Source organism: Oncorhynchus nerka, linkage group LG4 (assembly GCF_034236695.1).
Source record: "Oncorhynchus nerka isolate Pitt River linkage group LG4, Oner_Uvic_2.0, whole genome shotgun sequence".
Classification (NCBI taxonomy): domain Eukaryota; kingdom Metazoa; phylum Chordata; class Actinopteri; order Salmoniformes; family Salmonidae; genus Oncorhynchus; species Oncorhynchus nerka.
In genome coordinates this window covers 19055022-19076284 of record NC_088399.1, presented here as the reverse complement: position 1 = coordinate 19076284, position 21263 = coordinate 19055022, and the positions used below count along the sequence as shown (strand labels likewise).

General features: G+C 46.5%; 1 protein-coding gene across 1 annotated transcript in view; it reads left to right on the top strand.

Annotated features, from left to right (window-relative positions):
* The window catches only part of si:dkey-34e4.1 (carboxyl-terminal PDZ ligand of neuronal nitric oxide synthase protein), a 260757-nt gene that overhangs the window by 94059 nt on the left and 145435 nt on the right, over positions 1 to 21263 (top strand). The window contains exon 3 of the mRNA XM_065017303.1: positions 19741 to 19833. Within this exon, the coding sequence (XP_064873375.1) occupies positions 19741 to 19833 (93 nt within the window). The remainder of the gene's footprint in view (positions 1 to 19740; positions 19834 to 21263) is intronic.

The following is a 21263-nucleotide window of genomic DNA, read 5'->3' as shown; positions in this document are numbered from 1 at the left end:
CCCAGCCAACCCTCTCTCCCAGCCAGCCTTCTCTCCCAGCCAGCCGTCTCTCCCAGCCAGCCTCTCTCTCCCAGCCTGCCCTCTCTCCCAGCCAGCCCTCTCTCCCAGCCAACCCTCTCTCCCAGCCAGCCTTCTCTCCCAGTCACCTCTCTCCCAGCCAACCCTCTCCCAGCCAACCCCTCTCCCAGCCAACCCTCTCTCCCAGCCAGCCCTCTCCCAGCCAGCCCTCTCCCAGCCAACCCTCTCCCAGCCAGCCCTCTCTCCCAGCAGCCCTCTCTCCCAGCCAACCTTCTCTCCCAGGCCTCTCCCAGCCAACCCTCTCCCAGCCAACCCTCTCTCCCAGCCAACCCTCTCCCAGCCAACCCTCTCCCAGCCAACCTTCTCTCCCAGCCTCTCTCCCAGCCAGCCTCTCCCAGCCAGCCTTCCCTCTCCCAGCCAACCCTCTCTCCCAGCCAACCCTCTCCCAGCCAACCTTCTCTCCCAGCCAGCCTTCTCTCCCAGCCAACCATCTCTCCCAGCCAACCCTCTCTCCCAGCCAACCTTCTCTCCCAGCCAGCCTTCTCTCCCAGCCTCCCAGCCAACCTTCTCCCAGCCAACCATCTCCCAGCCAGCCTTCTCTCCCAGCTCCCAGCCAGCCTTCTCTCCCAGCCAACCATCTCCCAGCCAGCCTTCTTCTCTCCCAGCCAACCCTCTCTCCCAGCCAACCTCTCCCAGCCAGCCTTCTCTCCCAGCCAGCCTTCTCTCCCAGCCAACCTTCTCTCCCAGCCAACCTTCTCTCCCAGCCAGCCTCTCTCCCAGCCAACCCTCCCCCTCTCTCACAGCCAGCCTTCTCTCCCAGCCAGCCAACCTTCTCTCCCAGCCAGCCTCTCTCTCCCAGCCAGCCTTCTCTCCCAGCCACCCCTTCTCTCCCAGCCAACCTTCTCTCCCAGCCAGCCTTCTCTCCCAGCCAGCCTTCTCTCCCAGCCAGCCTTCTCTCCCAGCCAGCCCTCTCTCCCAGCCAACCATCTCTCAGCCAACCCTCTCTCCCAGCCAGCCCTCTCTCCCAGCCAACCTCTCTCCCAGCCAGTCCTTCTCTCCCAGCCAACCCTCTCCCAGCCAACCCCTCTCCCAGACAACCCTCTATCCCAGGCAGCCTCTCTCCCAGCCAACCCTCTCCCAGCCAACCCTCTCTCCCAGCCAGCCTTCTCTCCCAGCCAGCCTTCTCTCCCAGCCAGCCTTCTCTCCCAGCCAACCTCTCTCTCCCAGCCAGCCCTCTCTCCCAGCCAACCCTCTCCCAGCCAACTTTCTCTCCCAGCCAGCCTTCTCTCCCAGCCAACCCTCTCTCCCAGCCAGCCTTCTCTCCCAGCCAACCTTCTCTCCCAGCCAGCCTTCTCTCCCAGCCAACCTTCTCTCCCAGCCAACCTTCTCTCCCATCCAGCCTTCTCTCCCAGCCAGCCTTCTCTCCCAGCCAGCCCTCTCTCCCGCCAGCCTTCTCTCCCAGCCAACCCTCTCTCCCAGCCAGCCCTCTCTCCCAGCCAGCCCTCTCTCCCAGCCTGTCCTCTCTCCCAGCCAGCCAGTCCTCTCTCTCAACCAACCCTCTCTCCCAGACAACCCTCTATCCCAGCCAACCCTCTCTCCCAGCGAACCCTCTCTCCCAACCCTCTCTCCCAGCCAACCCTCTCTCCCAGCCAGCCTTCTCTCCCAGCCAGCCTTCTCTCCCAGCCTGCCCTCTCCCAGCCAGCCTTCTCTCCCAGCCAACCTTCTCTCCCAGCCAACCAGCTCCCAGCCAGCCTTCTCTCCCAGCCAACCCTCTCTCCCAGCCAACCTTCTCTCCCAGCCAGCCTTCTCTCCCAGCCAGCCTTCTCTCCCAGCCAACCTTCTCTCCCAGCCAGCCTTCTCTCCCAGCCAGCCTTTTCTCCCAGCCTGCCCTCTCTCCCAGCCAGCCTTCTCTCCCAGCCAACCTTCTCTCCCAGCCAGCCTTCTCTCCCAGCCAGCCTTCTCTCCCAGCCAACCTTCTCTCCCAGCCAGCCTTCTCTCCCAGCCTGCCCTCTCTCCCAGCCAGCCAGTCCTCTCTCTCAACCAACCCTCTCTCCCAGACAACCCTCTATCCCAGCCAACCCTCTCTCCCAGCGAACCCTCTCTCCCAACCCTCTCTCCCAGCCAACCCTGTCTCCCAGCCAGCCTTCTCTCCCAGCCAACCCTCTCTCCCAGCCAACCCTCTCTCCCAGCCAACCCTCTTTCCCAACCCTCTCTCCCAGCCAGCCGTATCTCCCAGCCCTCTCTCCCACTGGGCTAGACTGGAGCCCAAGAGGTCAATCAATAACATGTGCAGTCAGGCAGAAATCCCACATTTCATACACACGCACTCACGTTCATATATACACACAGATACGCATACGTGCGCTAACACACATACAGACACTTCACACACTCCTGAACCAGGTCAAGGGCGTTGTCCATAGCGACCTGCTCGGCAACTACTCTCTCACTCCCCCGCTGTCCGAGGGTAAGACTCTAGTCGTGTGTGTTTTTTCTCGCTCTTACGTCACAGTTGGACCACCCTCCTCCTCTGGCTTAGGTCCAGAATGGAGAGACTGAACTGATATGGAGGGAGGGAACAACATCACTGCACTGCCTCCGTCTAGAAAGATGCTAAGATGATAATTAGAACACACATAACCACTGGTTATCACTGGTTATTTCCAGGATTTCAGGGAACCTAATCATTTACAGGCCCTCTTGGAATTGGAGTTCTGTTCAAGGAAAAACCCCTTACTGTATTGTCATGTAGAAAGCCACTGAAAAAAAACTATGTGAAGGCCTCTTGTCAGTCTGTCCAGTTTTGATTTGTTTCTCACCAACTAGCCATAACTTTGAGTTCCTCGGATTCCTCTGAGATTCTTTTCAAGTTGAATGTTAGAAGGCCGTTGGACAGTTGTTGTGTTTTTCAGCTCGGCTCAGTTCCTCAACAGCAGGCTCTTTGTCAGAGTCTTTCAAAAAGATGAAAATGCCTAGAAATTCCTCAATCCTGAGAATTGCATTGAGGCGGTTGCCGCGATACAGTCCATAGGGGCCATTGTGAGGGTTGTATAGAGCCAACGGTTCGACAGGGAGCAGCAATGGCCCATAATGCTCCTTGCATTCCACTGTCCTTTGAGCATCCTTTGAGCTGAGCTATGGTGGATTGTGGGTAGTTTATAATTTCTCAGTCCTTCAATCTGTTTATAAAATCTTAGCTCCGTCCCCACCAAGTCACTTTCTCTGAAAACAGGAATAAAGAACTATGAATAAGATTCACTGTAACTCCCATCGGTATGTAAATCAATCCAGTAGTCCGTTGCTATGTTCAGTTTATCAACCTTGAACCAACGGACATAACATATCCTACAAGACTTGCCTAGTTAAATAAAGGTTAAAAAAAGAAAAGATTTGAACTAAAGGACCTCTGCTTAGGTGCATTGGAGAAGTGACATTGGAAGAACATTAGAACAACACTCCTTAGTCCCCTGTCTGTGTGTAAATCGATCCTACGCTGAGTTTACCGTGGACTCCGTTCAGTTCTTCAGGTCAAATAAAATGGTCATGCTTATTTACAAGCCCTTAACCAACAATGCAGTTCAAGAATTAGCTAAGAAAATATTTACTAACTAAACTAAAGTACATTTTTAAAATGAAAGGTAACACAATAAAATAACAATAATGAGGCTATTTGACCTTGATCCAACATATATGATGGATCCTACAAGACTAGCCTTTCATTAGAGCGATGTTGACAGATACCTTTGCCTCTACATCAACACCAACTGGTGTGCTAACTCCAGCGTGGTGGAGGGGTCGACCCACTGTTCACCTGTCTTGAAATACTTGATGGTCAAATGCCGACCCTTCTAACTCCCGAGGGAGTTTTCAGCTGTTATTGTGACTGCTGTATACATTTCCCCTCATGACAAGAAAAATAACAAGCTGGCACTTAATGAACTGTACAAGGCAAGAAAACCTACATTTAAAGACTACTTTTATGATTTCCGGTGTAACTAAGACATGTGATGCCCAACATTCATCAACACGTCACCAACGCCATTAGGGACGATATAGTCCTAGACCACTGTTATTCTACCCACAAGCAAGCATACAAGGCCCTGCCTCATCCACCATTCCACAAATCAGATCATGATTCCATACTCCTGCTTCCTGTTTACAAGCAGAAACTCAAACAGGAAGTTCCTGTGACTCGCTCTGTTGAGATTATGCTACAAGACTGCTAGCGCTGATTGGAAAATGTTTAGAGAATCCGCCGATAACATTGACGAGCTAACCACCTCTGTCACCGAATTCATTAGAAAATTAATCGGCGACGTCGTCCCCACGGTGTGAGTTCGCTGCTTCCCCAATCACCTGCCCTGGACAAACACAGAGGTTGGCGGTAAACTAAAGGACAGGGCTACCTTACAAAGAGCTATCGTAGACAACCCCGAGGCTACGGCCGAGGACAGGAATAAGTAGTCCAGCTATGACCTCCACAGAGTCATCAAACGAGCAAAAGGACAATATAAGAATACGGTGGAATCATACTACACATGTTCAGACACCCGCCACATGTGGCAGGGGCTGCAGTCCATTACAGATTACAAAGGAAGACCCAACTGTGATCTGCCCAATGATTCCTCTCTACCATATGAACTCAATGCATTTTATGCACGCTTTGACAACAACAACATCGTGCTGGTTGTGAGGGCCATCATTGACCCAGAGGATTGGGTGATCTTGCTCTCTGAGGGCGATGTGAGAAAGGTCTTTAATCAGGTCAACACCCGCAAGGCTGCGGGCCTGATGGTATTCCAGGGTGCGTTTTCAGAGCATGTGCAGAACAGCTGGCAGGCATTTTCACGGTCATTTTCAACCTCTCCTTGGTCTAGTCTGTAATACCCATATGTTTTAAGATGACATCCATCATTCCTGTCCCCAAGAACTAAGTCTTCATGCCACAGTAATTACCGCCCTGTAGCACTCACTTTATTATGAAGTGCTTTGAGAGGCTGGTTTTGTCACCCACTCCAATTTGCCCCAATAGATCCATAGATGACGCAATCTCAATTGTTCTCCACACTGCCCTCATCCACCTAGATAAGAGGAATACCTACTGTATGTGAGAATGCTGTTTATTGACTACAGCTCAGTGTTCAACACCATTGTCCCCTCCAAGCTCGTCATCAAGCTTAGCACTCTGGGTCTGAACACCTCCCTCTGCATCTGGATCCTGGACTTCCTGAAGGGTCGACCACAGGCGGTGAGGGTAGGCAACATCAGCTCTACCACGCTGACACCCAACACAGGGACCCCACAGGGGTGTGTGCTTAGTCCCCTCCTGTACTCCCTGTTCACCCACAACTGCGTGGCCAAGCACGCCTCCAACACCATCATCAAGTTTGCTGACAACACGACAGTGGTAGGCCTGATCACCGGTGACGATGAGTCAGTCTACAGGGAAGAGGTCAGTGACCTAGCAGTGTGGTGCCAGAACAACAGCCTCTCCCTCAATGTCAGTAAGGCCATGGAGCTGATCTTGGACTACAGGAAATGGAGGGGAGAGTACGCCCACATCCACATTGACAGGGCTGCAGTGGAGCAGGTCGAGAGCTTCAAGTTCCTCGGTGTCCAAATCACTAAAGACTTAAAATGGTCCAAACACACGCACAGAGTCGCAAAGAAGTGACAACAGCTCCTCTTCTCCCTCTGGAGGTTGAAAAAGTTTTGGATGGCCCCTCAAATCTTCAAAAGGTTATACAGCTGTACCATTGAGAGCATTTTGACTGACTGCATCACTACCTGGTATGGCAATAGCACCACCCTTAATCGCATGGCGCTACAGAGGGTGGTGCGGACAGCCCAGAACATCACTGGGACCGAGCTCCCTGCCATAAAGGATATCTATATAAGGCGGGGTGGTAGGAAGACCCAGAAAATTGTTAAAGACTACAACCAACAAAGCCATAGACTATTCTCTCTGCTTCCGCACGGCATGTGGTACTGGTGCATCAAGTCTGGCACCAACAGACTCTTGAACAGTTTCTCTCCCTAAGCAACAAGACTGATTAATAGTTTAAAAAATAACTACATAGACTATCTGAGTTAACCGTGTATCATTATTGACCTTTTTGTTTTGCACTCTACACACTCACTCTCACTCCATCATCTGCACTCACAAGGTTCTACACACTCACTCTCACTCCATCATCTGCACTCACAAGGTTCTACACACTCACTCTCACTCCATCATCTGCACTCACAAGGTTCTACACACTCACTCTCACTCCATCATCTGCACTCACAAGGTTCTACACACTCACTCTCACTCCATCATCTGCACTCACAAGGTTCTACACACTCACTCCATCATCTCCATCATCTGCACTCACAAGGTTCTACACAGGTTCTCACTCACTCTCACTCCATCATCTGCACTCACAAGGTTCTACACACTCACTCTCACTCCATCATCTGCACTCACAAGGTTCTACACACTCACTCTCCCTCCATCATCTGCACTCACAAGGTTCTACACACTCACTCTCACTCCATCATCTGCACTCACACAGGTTCTACACACTCACTCAAGGTTCTCCATCATCTGCACTCACAAGGTTCTACACACTCACTCTCACTCCATCATCTGCACTCACAAGGTTCTACACACTCACTCTCCCTCCATCATCTGCACTCACAAGGTTCTACACACTCACTCTCACTCCATCATCTGCACTCACAAGGTTCTACACACTCACTCTCACTCCATCATCTGCACTCACAAGGTTCTACACACTCACTCTCACTCCATCATCTGCACTCACAAGGTTCTACACACTCACTCTCACTCCATCATCTGCACTCACAAGGTTCTACACACTCACTCTCACTCCATCATCTGCACTCACAAGGTTCTACACACTCACTCTCACTCCATCATCTGCACTCACAAGGTTCTACACACTCACTCTCCCTCCATCATCTGCACTCACAAGGTTCTACGCACTCACTCTCACTCCATCATCTGCACTCACAAGGTTCTCCACACACTCACTCTCACTCCATCATCTGCACTTGCAAGGTTCTACACACTCACTCTCACTCCATCATCTGCACTCACACATAATATGCACATACATTTATACTGACTCTACACACTCGCACACCCACTCACCTGCAAGCTGCTGCTACTCTGTTTATCTTAGATCCTGTTGCCTAGTCACCTTAACCCTATACATACAGTGTACCTACCTCCATCACTCCAGTATCCCTGCACATTGTTAATATGGTATTGGAACTTACCCTATATATAGTATACTTACTTACGTACTTATTGTGTTTTTCATATTTCTTCTTATTTCTCTTGTGTTTTTTTCTAGTATTACACTGTTATTGATTATTTAATTTTGGGGTTTTGAGTTTGCAAGGAAGGCATTTCACTGTACTTGTGCATGTGACATTGAACATTGAAAACACGTAGCTCTACAATTAGTAGAAAATGACTGGGCCCCTTTCCTCTCAACTGAGAGCGCCTTTGTCAGTGAGAAAACAGGCAGTTAACATCTACACCAAAACCAGTGTCAATCCAGCTTTGTTGCCTTACTGTATGGTGCTTAAATAAATCCTATTTTTTAGTAGAGCCATTTCTGGGAACATGTGGAAAGACAGACTTCTCCACAGACTTTAGGCTCTGCCTTGTCCTGAAGCCTACACTGTAGTCAAATGGAATGTATCTGAAACATACAGTACATGAGAAGAGAGGTTTTTCTCTCTCTCTCTCCTTGAGGATGTTGGTGGGCTAGTGACTTTGATCGGAGAATTGGGGGCTCAGGAAGATAACGGGTTCATTCATACTGAGAGGTAGTGGGACAAAAGGCCTTGGAAAGGAGAAGGTTGAAACATACCGTTACCTCCAGGGTCACATAATGTCTGTGATTACCTCTCACTAGTTTGTTCCTCAATTGAATTGATGCACCTTGGTTGGATTGCGAGGTAACGAGAGTATACTCTCTTTTACTCGAGAGTAGACTCATCTCCTCTGTAGTCATTGGCATCTCTTTATTTTGATGAAAGAAAAAGCAAAGCCACTTCCCTCTTCTTTTTAACAACACTGTGGAATGTTATGGATGACGGTACCATTGGTTTATGCCGCGTAGACTTTTAATGCCAGAGAGGCTTGTTTCAAAATGACACACCCGGCCCTCTTTCCAATTTCCTATCGAATTTTGTAATGTATGTGTGTCTCCTTCGTTTAAAGGTCTTAACTGAAAGCACTTCCACTGCTGAACTGGCAGATACGCCGGAGCGTCACTTAGTAAGACCTGGCAAAGCTCTGTAGTATTCTATAAGAGAAAAATGTAGACCAATTATAGCGTGTTTTTAAAGGGTGAACCTGATTGTACTGAGATCAGATATTATATCTGGAGCTTTTCCATAATGTTGTGACTTTGTGCAAAGTCATCACTATTCAAGCTGTCTTCTTATAATAAATGACTGACGGAAACGCTGAAGGAATGTTTTTTTGCGTAACTCCTTATGAGTGATGATTCAGTCTATTTAGTCATCCATCTAGTGTTTGAAGACTTTCAAGTGTATTCTTTTTAAGGGTATAGTGATTTGGGCTCCCGAGTGGTGAAGCGGTCTAAGGCACTGCATCTCATCACATCCGGCTGTGATTGGGATAGGGCGGTGCACAATTGACCTAGCGTCGTTTCCTAAATTAACACATTTATAGCTGAATTCATGTGATTTTAAAGTCTGGTTGCCAACCCCTGCTTTAAAGTCTTCCAATTGTTTAAATTTTTGTTTGTTGTTTGTACGGGAAACGCGTGGTGTACATTTTCCAACTAAATGCTTACTTGCAGGTTCCTTCTCAACAATGTAACAACAATAAGACATAATAAAATATTAGACATTTACATTTACATTAGAATATGAACATAAAGTAAATGGCTCAGTAGAATAGAATAAACATTTTACCATAAGTATAATACAGGAAGGTACAATCTATAGTCCAACATTTACAGGTGTTTTGGGGATGGAGGGCAGTGTGTGTAGCAGAAAGTATTCACACCCCTGGACAAATTTGATTTTGTGACACCCTGAATCTAAAATGGATTAAATTGAGATTTTGTGTCACTGGCCTACAAACAATACCCCATAATGTCAAATTGGAATGAAGTTTTCATACATTTTTACAAATGAATGAAAAGCTTAAATGTCTTGAGTCAATAAGTATTCAACCCCTTTGTTATGGCAAGCCTAAATCATTTCAGGAGTAAAAAATGTCTTAACAATCTTCATAAGTTGCATGGAATCACTCATGTTTAACATGATTTTTGAATGCCTCCCTCATCTCTGTACCCCACACATACAATTATCTGTAAGCTCCCTCAGTAGAACAGTGCATTTCAAACACAGATTCAACCACAAATACCAGGGAGGTTTTCCAACGCAAAGAAGAGCAGCTATTGGTAAAAATAAAAAAGCAGATATTGAATATCTCTTTGAATATGGTGAAGTTATTAATTCAATACACCCAGTCACTACAAAGATACAGGAATCCTTCCTAACTCAGTTGCCAAAGAGGAAGAAAAACACTCAGGGATGTTACCATGAGGCCAATGGTGACTTTAAAACAGTTAGAGTGTAATGGCTGTGATAGGAGAAAACTGAGGATGGATCAACAACATTGTATTTACAAACTCCTAGAGAGAAACCAGGTTCAGTCTGCTTTCCACCAGACACTGGGAGACATTCACCTTTCAGGAGGACAATAACCAAAAACACACAACAGAATATACACTGGAGTTGCTTACCAAGACGACATTGAATGTTCCTGAGTGGCCTAGATACCGTTTTGACTTAAATCGGCTTAAGAATCTATGGCAAGACTTGAAAATGGCTTAGCAATGGTCAACAACCAACTTGATAGAGGTTGAAGAATTTAAAAAATAGTAATGTGCTAATATTGTACAATCCAGGTGTGCAAATCTCTTAGAGACTTACCCAGAAAGACTCAAATCTCTTAGAGACTTACCCAGAAAGACTCAAATCTCTTAGAGACTTACCCAGAAAGACTCAAATCTCTTAGAGACTTACTCAGAAAGACTCAAATCTCTTAGAGACTTACCCAGAAAGACTCAAATCTCTTAGAGACTTACCCAGAAAGACTCAAATCTCTTAGAGACTTACCCAGAAAGACTCAAATCTCTTAGAGACTTACCCAGAAAGACTCACATCTCTTAGAGACTTACCCAGAAAGACTCACATCTCTTAGAGACTTACCCAGAAAGACTCAAATCTCTTAGAGACTTACCCAGAAAGACAGCTGTAATCACTGCCAAAGGTGATTCTAAAAGGTATTGACTCAGGGGGTTGAATACTTATCTCATCAAGATATATATATTTATTTACAAATATTAAACATTTTCTTCCACTTTGACATTACATAATATTTTGTGTAGATTGTTGACAAATTAAATCCATTATAATCCCACTTTGTAACACAACAAAATGTGGAACAAGTGTGTGAATACTTTCTGAAGGGACTGTATATGTGTGTGTGTAATTCTGTGTGGGTGTGTGCATAAGTGACTGCATGTGTGCTACGGTGTGGAGAATCAGAGCAGGTGGTCAGTCCAGTTCAAGTGTTCTGGACCATATTCAGTAGTGTTTTTCATCATGAATCGTGTTTTGGGGGCCGCTCTGCAGAGTGGTCACTAGCTGGCACAGCCACAAAGTCATTCAATCTAACCTTAACCACACTGCTAACCCTAATGCCTAACCTTAACCACACTGCTAACCCTAATGCCTAACCTTAACCACACTGCTAACCCTAATGCCTAACCTTAACCACACTGCTAACCCTAATGCCTAACCCTAACTCTAAATTAAGACCAAAAATTGCTCAGTTCTGCCTCCAGAATTAGACTCATGACAATAAATGTCAACCGGCTATTCAGTATATGACCTCAGTATCAATGTTGTTACTGATTCCATTGTGCCAGAGTGATACTGTGCAACAGCATGACCAGTATATGAGCTCAGTATCAATGTTGTTACTGATTCCATTGTGACAGAGTGATACTGTGCAACAGCATGACCAGTATATGAGCTCAGTATCAATGTTGTTACTGATTCCATTGTGACAGAGTGATACTGTGCAACAGCATGACCAGTATATGAGCTCAGTATCAATGTTGTTACTGATTCCATTGTGACAGAGTGATACTGTGCAACAGCATGACCAGTATATGAGCTCAGTATCAATGTTGTTACTGATTCCATTGTGACAGAGTGATACTGTGCACCAGCATGACGGTACAAACAGGCATTTCTGTTACCAAACTTTGCATCTGCACTGTTCTTCAAGTAAATGTGTTTTTGTCAAATGTAGAGTGGAAATTGTTAAAAGCAGTCATTGTGCCTAGAGTTTGTTTAACTTTGCAATCATTGGTTTTTGTTTGACACACATTATAAAGTGAAAGAACTGAGTCAGTGTCACACTGTTACAGTGGAATGTCCACGGTATGTGTAAAGATTAGAACTGTGTACTCCTATAGTGCTTCTTACATGATCATTCATTATTCTCGTTATCCAGTCTCTCTAGCCTACATGTTACTCTCCCAGGGTTCAGAAGTATCTCAAAAAGCCCAACATAATGGACAAAAATGTTCACTTGTGCTCTGAAAACACTTCCTCGTCAGTTGTTATTTTAACATGTCGTCTCGGCGAGCGAGCCCGAGGGAGCTACGTGTCGGGATAACTTTTAATTGTTTGCTCTGCTGTTTATGACGGAAACAGGGAGAACAATGCAAGTGCATTAAATCTTGAATATTTCACAACACTTTTGCACTTAAGCAAAGAAAAATATAAAATTTTCATACTTCGATGAAGTTCCAAAAAAAGGTTTTTCCTCCAGCAGGATGCTGACACAAAATGTGAATTATAAAAGACCTCCGTTTGCCATTTTGGAGTTTTTACACAAATAGAGATGGAGTGAAAAGTGTGTGTCCAGGACTCTGGGGGGTTGCATGTTGATGTGTGTGTGTGTGTGTGTCTGTTTCTGTGTGTCTGTTTATGTCTGTGTGTGTGTTCATGTGTGTGAAAGTGTGTGTGTAAATGTGTTTGTATGACTGCTTGGTTAACGTGCATAAGGGTGTGTGTGTGTGTATAAAGTACAATGAGTGTTTCTTTAAGGGCAGACAGTGCTATTGAGACCCAGCAGCACATAGGGCCAGTGATGACCCTGTTTCACTGTCTTTGTGTCTAGCCGGAGTATATGCTGTAATGTCAACATCCAGTTTCTCTTTAAACAAAATGTTCCATTGAAACCAATGTTCTTTGGAACAGATCTGTGTGGGGGACGTCCCACCTATATAATGGTAAGGTAAGGAAACACTGCACAGATGTCCTGCCTGAAAGAGCTGTCCTACTGTTCTCTTACTCATTTTTTATTTATTAAAAAAAAATGTAACTAGGCAAGTCCAATTCTTATTTATAATGACAGCCCAGGAACAGTGGGTTAACTGCCTTGTTCAGGGGCAGAACGACAGATTTTTACCGTGTCAGCTCGGGGATTCGATTTAGCAACCTTTTGGTTACTGGCCCAGTGCTCTAACCACTAGGCTACCTGCTACCTCCTCATCTTTAAAGTCATCTGTTTAGTAGGGTTTGCACTCAGAAAATGTTTTGTTGTGTGAACATGGTCATGTGAGATATAAATTCCAATCAACATGCCACAGTGGAACTGTCTGTCTGAGCTAGGGGCTTGTGTAGAATCAAAACTTTTGCTTTGTGACTGATTGTGTCAATCTCTCTCTTTTTCCATCTCATCTCGAGAGCTTCTGGTCAGCGGGGTGGTGGCCCCGGGATCCTCATCTCTCCCAAGTGGTCATTCTCTCTTTCTCCCCTTACCCATCTGTCTATCGCCTCCTTTGAATTCCATGCTGTCACAGTTACCAGCCCTTTCAAGCTTAACATCCTTATCATTTATCGCCCTCCAGGTTCCCTCGGAGAGTTCATCAATGAGCTTGATGCCTTGATAAGCTCCTTTCCTGAGGACGGCTCACCTCTCACAGTTCTGGGCGACTTTAACCTCCCCACGTCTACCTTTGACTCATTCCTCTCTGCCTCCTTCTTTCCACTCCTCTCCTCTTTTGACCTCACCCTCTCACCTTCCCCCTACTCACAAGGCAGGCAATACGCTCGACCTCATCTTTACTAGATGCTGTTCTTCCACTAACCTCATTGCAACTCCCCTCCAAGTCTCCGACCACTACCTTGTATCCTTTTCCCTCTCGCTCTCATCCAACACTTCCCACACTGCCCCTACTCGGATGGTATCGCGCCGTCCCAACCTTCGCTCTCTCTCCCCGCTACTCTCTCCTCTTCCATCCTATCATCTCTTCCCTCTGCTCAAACCTTCTCCAACCTATCTCCTGATTCTGCCTCCTCAACCCTCCTCTCCTGCCTTTCTGCATCCTTTGACTCTCTATGTCCCCTATCCTCCAGGCCGGCTCGGTCCTCCCCTCCCGCTCCGTGGCTCGACGACTCATTGCGAGCTCACAGAACAGGGCTCCGGGCAGCCGAGCGGAAATGGAGGAAAACTCGCCTCCCTGCGGACCTGGCATCCTTTCACTCCCTCCTCTCTACATTTTCCTCTTCTCTCTCTGCTGCTAAAGCCACTTTCTACCACTCTAAATTCCAAGCATCTGCCTCTAACCCTAGGAAGCTCTTTGCCACCTTCTCCTCCCTCCTGAATCCTCCTCCCCCCACCCCTCCCTCTCTGCAGATGACTTCGTCAACCATTTTGAAAAGAAGGTCGACGACATCCGATCCTCGTTTGCTAAGTCAAACGACACCGCTGGTTCTGCTCACACTGCCCTACCCTGTGCTCTGACCTCTTTCTCCCCTCTCTCTCCAGATGAAATCTCGCGTCTTGTGACGGCCGGCCGCCCAACAACCTGCCCGCTTGACCCTATCCCCTCCTCTCTTCTCCAGACCATTTCCGGAGACCTTCTCCCTTACCTCACCTCGCTCATCAACTCATCCCTGACCGCTGGCTACGTCCCTTCCGTCTTCAAGAGAGCGAGAGTTGCACCCCTTCTGAAAAAACCTACACTCGATCCCTCCGATGTCAACAACTACAGACCAGTATCCCTTCTTTCTTTTCTCTCCAAAACTCTTGAACGTGCCGTCCTTGGCCAGCTCTCCCGCTATCTCTCTCAGAATGACCTTCTTGATCCAAATCAGTCAGGTTTCAAGACTAGTCATTCAACTGAGACTGCTCTTCTCTGTATCACGGAGGCGCTCCGCACTGCTAAAGCTAACTCTCTCTCCTCTGCTCTCATCCTTCTAGACCTATCGGCTGCCTTCGATACTGTGAACCATCAGATCCTCCTCTCCACCCTCTCCGAGTTGGGCATCTCCGGCGCGGCCCACGCTTGGATTGCGTCCTACCTGACAGGTCGCTCCTACCAGGTGGCGTGGCGAGAATCTGTCTCCTCACCACGCGCTCTCACCACTGGCGTCCCCAGGGCTCTGTTCTAGGCCCTCTCCTATACACCAAGTCACTTGGCTCTGTCATAACCTCACATGGTCTCTCCTATCATTGCTATGCAGACGACACACAATTAATCTTCTCCTTTCCCCCTTCTGATGACCAGGTGGCGAATCGCATCTCTGCATGTCTGGCAGACATATCAGTGTGGATGACGGATCACCACCTCAAGCTGAACCTCGGCAAGACGGAGCTGCTCTTCCTCCCGGGAAGGACTGCCCGTTCCATGATCTCGCCATCACGGTTGACAACTCCATTGTGTCCTCCTCCCAGAGCGCTAAGAACCTTGGCGTGATCCTGGACAACACCCTGTCGTTCTCAACTAACATCAAGGCGGTGGCCCGTTCCTGTAGGTTCATGCTCTACAACATCCGCAGAGTACGACCCTGCCTCACACAGGAAGCGGCGCAGGTCCTAATCCAGGCACTCGTCATCTCCCGTCTGGATTACTGCAACTCGCTGTTGGCTGGGCTCCCTGCCTGTGCCATTAAACCCCTACAACTCATCCAGAACGCCGCAGCCCGTCTGGTGTTCAACCTTCCCAAGTTCTCTCACGTCACCCCGCTCCTCCGCTCTCTCCACTGGCTTCCAGTTGAAGCTCGCATCCGCTACAAGACCATGGTGCTTGCCTACGGAGCTGTGAGGGGAACGGCACCTCAGTACCTCCAGGCTCTGATCAGGCCCTACACCCAAACAAGGGCACTGCGTTCATCCACCTCTGGCCTGCTCGCCTCCCTACCACTGAGGAAGTACAGTTCCCGCTCAGCCCAGTCAAAACTGTTCGCTGCTCTGGCCCCCCAATGGTGGAACAAACTCCCTCACGACGCCAGGACAGCGGAGTCAATCACCACCTTCCGGAGACACCTGAAACCCCACCTCTTTAAGGAATACCTAGGATAGGATAAAGTAATCCCTCTCACCCCCCTTAAAAGATTTAGATGCACTACTGTTCCACTGGATGTCATAAGGTGAATGCACCAATTTGTAAGTCGCTCTGGATAAGAGCGTCTGCTAAATGACTTAAATGTAAATGTAATCTCTTTCTTCATCCCCGTCTGTCACTCAGTCTCCTCTCTTCTTCCATCTCATCTCTTTCTTCATCCCCGTCTGTCACTCAGTCTCCTCTTCTTCCATCTCATCTCTTTCTTCATCCCCGTCTGTCACTCAGTCTCCTCTCTTCTTCCTCGTCCCTCTTTTATTTCTCTCTTCCTATCTTCCTCTTTCATCCCCATCTTTCTCTCATCCTCCCTGTCTGTCTCGCTCCCTCTCTCCATCTCGTTGCTCATCTTCTATTTAATCAGCTCTCCCAGGACCCCGCTCTCAGTAATTAGCTTTGAAACTTTAATCACCGTAGACCTAAAGCAGAGGAGAGGAGAGAGATGGTGGCATTATACATACACAGGCACACACACACACTCTTACTCACATACACACGCTGGTACGCGTACTTGCCCACATATGTAGGCCTATACTAATGTACGCACACGAACGCACACAAATACTTTTTACCCAACCTCACACACACCGGCACATCTCAGTGCATTAATATTAAGTGTGGTAGCAGGCCATGGCATGCTCAGACATGTCAGCCAATTAGCCTATGGCACCGTGGATAGGGAAGGTCACGCCATGCGGGAGGCCAGTGCAATACGTTAGCTCTCCTCTCTCTTTCTGTCCCCCCCAACATACAGGGCCTTCCACCATTATGATAGACTGTTACCATACTGTTATAATAGACTGTTACCATACTGTTATGATAGACTGTTAGCATACTGTTATGATAGACTGTTACCATACTGTTATGATAGACTGTTACCATACTGTTATGATAGACTGTTACCATATTGTTATGATAGACTGTTACCATACTGTTATGATAGACTGTTACCATACTGTTATGATAGACTGTTACCATACTGTTATGATAGACTGTTACCATACTGTTATGATAGACTGTTACCATACTGTTATGATAGACTGTTACCATACTGTTATGATAGACTGTTACCATACTGTTATGATAGACTGTTACCATACTGTTATGATAGACTGTTACCATACTGTTATGATAGACTGTTACCATACTGTTATGATAGACTGTTACCATACTGTTATGATAGACTGTTACCATACTGTTATGATAGACTGTTACAATACTGTTATGATAGACTGTTACCATACTGTTATGATAGACTGTTACCATACTGTTATGATAGACTGTTACCATACTGTTATGATAGACTGTTACCATACTGTTATGATAGACTGTTACCATACTGTTATGATAGACTGTTACCATACTGTTATGATAGACTGTTAGCATACTGTTATGATAGACTCTGTAGTCTTTGGTCATGTTTATTAGGCACCAAACACTCAATTCCATTTCCAATTGCAAAATATTTTAAGCAATTTCTGTTGTGTTCCCCTAATGAACACAACCCTGGTCTCAGGCCTTGAACCTGGTTTTCTGTTTTAAAATTATTTCCATCACATGCCATAATGAACACAATCCTGGCCTTATAGTTGTCGGAGTTGATGCTAACTGGGTTCATGTTTAAGTGAGGAACCGTGAGGCTGAGTGGAGGCGACGTGGCGGACATGCTAACTTCGCTAGCTAGACTTCCTCTAAGCCGACACAATGGCCAGACACGCAGGAAGTGTGTTAGCCACTCTGAGCAGACACACAGCTGCCATGTCTCATCCTGCCAACAAGCAGAAGACGAGAAGAGCAGGACACCTATTCTGGGAACCGGGAAATTTGGGAACTGAACAACCTGGGCTGTTTTATTGTTATATGTTGAAATACAGTATATAGTAGGATGGATTGTTTGGGGGGGGGTATATGGATGGGGGTGTTTGAGTGTTTGTGTACAGTGTGTGTGCGAATGTGTGTGTCTACATGCGTTTATTCGTGTGTCTATGTTCGTCTTTCATCAACGTGTGTGTGGGTTCCTTTGTGTGTGTGTCGGGTTGATGTGGCTCAGTCAAGGACTGACTTCGTTTAATAATGGACCTCCTGCTCTCAGCCATCCATACAGACAGATGAGTCATCAACACTGACTGGGAAACTATCCTATCAGATGTTTCTCAAGGTCCAATGGCCTAACGTCACCCACAGGGGAGGGCAGCAGCTGCTAGAAGTCAACTGTCCAGAAATAAACATTAATATGGCCATTAGCATGAGCTAATCAGCTAATCAGCCTGGGATTGGATTGCGTGTGAATGTGGAGTGCCATGACATTAGAATGGATGAGAGGAAGAACAGATGTAACAATCCCAAATGAAAGAGGGCAATCGAGTAACCGGTTTGTCACAAAATGTTTTGCATATCAGCAATCAAGTTTTCAAGATATATAACTTTCAAACTACAGAAAATCATATGACGCATAACGCAGCATCGTATGATGTAAAATGCATCATACAGGGATGATTTCTGTATTTTGAAGTTATATATCTTGAAAACTTGATTGCTGACAAGCAAAACATTTTGGGACGATGTCAACAATGGACTAATGAAACAAATACCAAGAGATTGTTTTTGGATGGAGTTTTCCTTTAAATAATGATAACATTTTGGGAATGTATAGGAGTGATCATTGTCCCCTGATCATCCTCAGTGTAGTGTTTAGTGTTAAGCCAACTGAATATGAATGTAACTATTTGTTCCTAGGGAACTCACATCATCAGTACCTCAGTCAGACAGTGTTCTCATCACTCACCCAACCATTATTTGGAGAAGAACAAGGAACAAAACATGTAATGTTGTTTAATGTCTTCAACTCCAACTTCAGCACTGGTCTAGGTAGCCTCATGGTTCAGCTAGGCCACTAGTCACCGTGTGGTAGGTAGCCTCATGGTTCAGCTAGGCCACTAGTCACCGTGTTTCAACTGGTCACTGTGTGGTAGGTAGCCTCATGGTTCAGTTGGACCACTAGTCACTGTGTGGTAGGTAGCCTCATGGTTCAGCTAGGCCACTAGTCACTGTGTGGTAGGTAGCCTCATGGTTCAGCTAGGCTACTAGTCGCCGTGTTTCAACTGGTCACTGTGTGGTAGGTAGCCTCATGGTTCAGCTAGGCCACTAGTCACCGTGTTTCAACTGGTCACTGTGTGGTAGGTAGCCTCTCTCACCATGGTTCAGCTAGGCTACTAGTCACCGTGTTTCAACTGGTCACTGTGTGGTAGGTAGCCTCTCTCACCATGGTTCAGCTAGGCCACTAGTCACCGTGTTTCAACTGGTCACTGTGTGGTAGGTAGCCTCTCTCACCATGGTTCAGCTGGACCACTGGGGACAGTGTGGTAGGTAGCCTATCTCACCATGGTTCAGCTGGACCACTGGTCACTGTGTGGTAGGTAGCCTCTCTCACCATGGTTCAGTTGGACCACTGGGGACTGTGTGGTAGGTAGCCTCTCTCACCATGGTTCAGCTAGGCCACTGGGGACTGTGTGGTAGGTAGCCTCTTTCACCATGGTTCAGTTGGACCACTGGGGACTGTGTGTTAGGTAGCCTCTCTCACCATGGTTCAGTTGGAACCCAATAGGGGTTTCAATGGCTCAGTGGGTTAGAGCACATTGCTACAAACCCAGTTGATTCCCACATGAGCCATGACAGGCCACATGTCACTGTCAATGTTGACAGTTGTTTAAGTGGCTTTGGACGAAGTGTATATTAAAATAGATGCTCGTATTAAGGAACCCTGCTTCACAATGGTCTCCCTGAGTCCCTGTAGTCAATAGTACTAAACACTGAGTAGATTGTTAGCTTGGCTACTGATATGAATTATGGCAGTCCTTTGCTCTTTCCTTAATGTGCTGCTGCCTGCCAAGCCATTAAAGGATAGCTAATATATTAGTGTGTCGCAGGGATCATCTCCTAACACTGACAGCCTTCCTCTGTTGGAGCCTCTGTCACTTTGCCAGCAGGGTGTGTGTGTGTGTGTGTGTGTGTGTGTGTGTGTGTGTGTTTGAGTGCAACTTCCCCTGGGGATCAATAAACTGTCTATACTGTAAGTGCTCTAAGCACTTTACACTGTAAGAGCGGTATCTCTCACCTCATTCAGTACCTATGTGTTGAGCCCTTCACCTACAGTATGTGACAAATAGTTGATTGTAGTTGTTGTTGCTCTACTCCCATAGAGGTCTGTGATTGACCTATATGTGTTTGTGTTTTCCAGTATGAGTTCAAGGCCAAGAACATCAAGAAGAAAAAAGTGAGCATCATCGTGTCTGTGGACGGAGTCAAGGTAGTCCTCCGGAAGAAACAGAAGGTAAGGCTGGGCCAATCAGAAAGCAGGGTTATGATGATGTCATTATGAAGAGGCCAATCAAAGAGTAGAGTTGGGATGGTGTCATTAGAAAGGGACCAATCAAAGAGTAGGTTTATGATGATGTCATTATGAAGACATAAATGAAATTATAGAATTATGATGATGTTATTATGAAAGGACCAATCAGAGAGCAGGGTTATGGTGATGTCATTATTAAGGGACAAATCAGAGAGCATGGTTATGGTGATGTCATTATGAAGGGACAGATCAGAGAGCAGGGTTATGGTGATGTCATTATGAAGGGACAAATCAGAGAGCAGGGTTATGGTGATGTATTATGAAGGGACAAATCAGAGAGCAGGGTTATGGTGATGTCATTATGAAGGGACAAATCAGAGATGGCTTATGTGAATGTCATTATGAGGGGAATAAAATTGTTACATCAACAAATCTGTCTTGTAAATGTTGTGTTCTTGTCTGTCGTAAAATATTAAATTTAGACTTCATGTTATCTTTTGACTCTGAATTAGAGGTCAAGTTGGACCTGTTCCGAAATGGACCTGGGGCTTTCCCACCCGGACCCAATATGCATAAATAAAAATGTTCAATAGAGACCCGTTCTGAACGGACCCTGGGACTACTAGACCTGTTCCGTATAGACGTGGTCAGATCCAGACTCGGTCTGATCTGAGTGAGGAAAGCAACAGAAAATGTATTTTTTAAGCTACTTTATTAACCGGAGCTGATAAATCGCGAGAGGAGAGAGAGAGAGAGAGGTGGTGATGCTGCTCTAGCAACCAGGGGAGGGGCTGAGCGAGTCAAACAACAACAAGGGGGAGGGGTGAGAGACAGCAACCAACCAAGCCAACTCGCGCTATAGTAAACTATTCACGTTCATAGCTAGGTTATTTATCATCAAATATGATTACGTAGTACCTGTCTTGACTGAATCAAACCAGGAGATGCTAGTCAAGCTAGCTAACATTAGCTGCTAGACTTATTGAGGCTGCCACTTTCTCATCCTACAGTTACAAATAATAACTCCATTCAGAATATTAAGTAGTTGTTGGTCGTTGTAGCCTATCCTTCTCTTTTAACTTTGAATTCCGTCATTTTAATTCCATCTTCCATTGATTAGATATCTCCTAACTGGCTCTATGACTGTAGCCTATTGCCGCTTTGATGAATTATGATTGGCCAACAACAAGCTACACGCGCCACGCTCAACTCTCTCTACTGCAGTAGTCCTGTTCGGATTTGATCAGGGCACCCCCGGACAATTCAGTTCAAATTACACATACCCGAGGGACAATTCAGTTCAAATTACACATACCCGAGAGACAATTCAGTTCAAATTACACATACCCGAGGGACAATTCAGTTCAAATTACACATACCCGAGGGACAATTCAGTTCAAATTACACATACC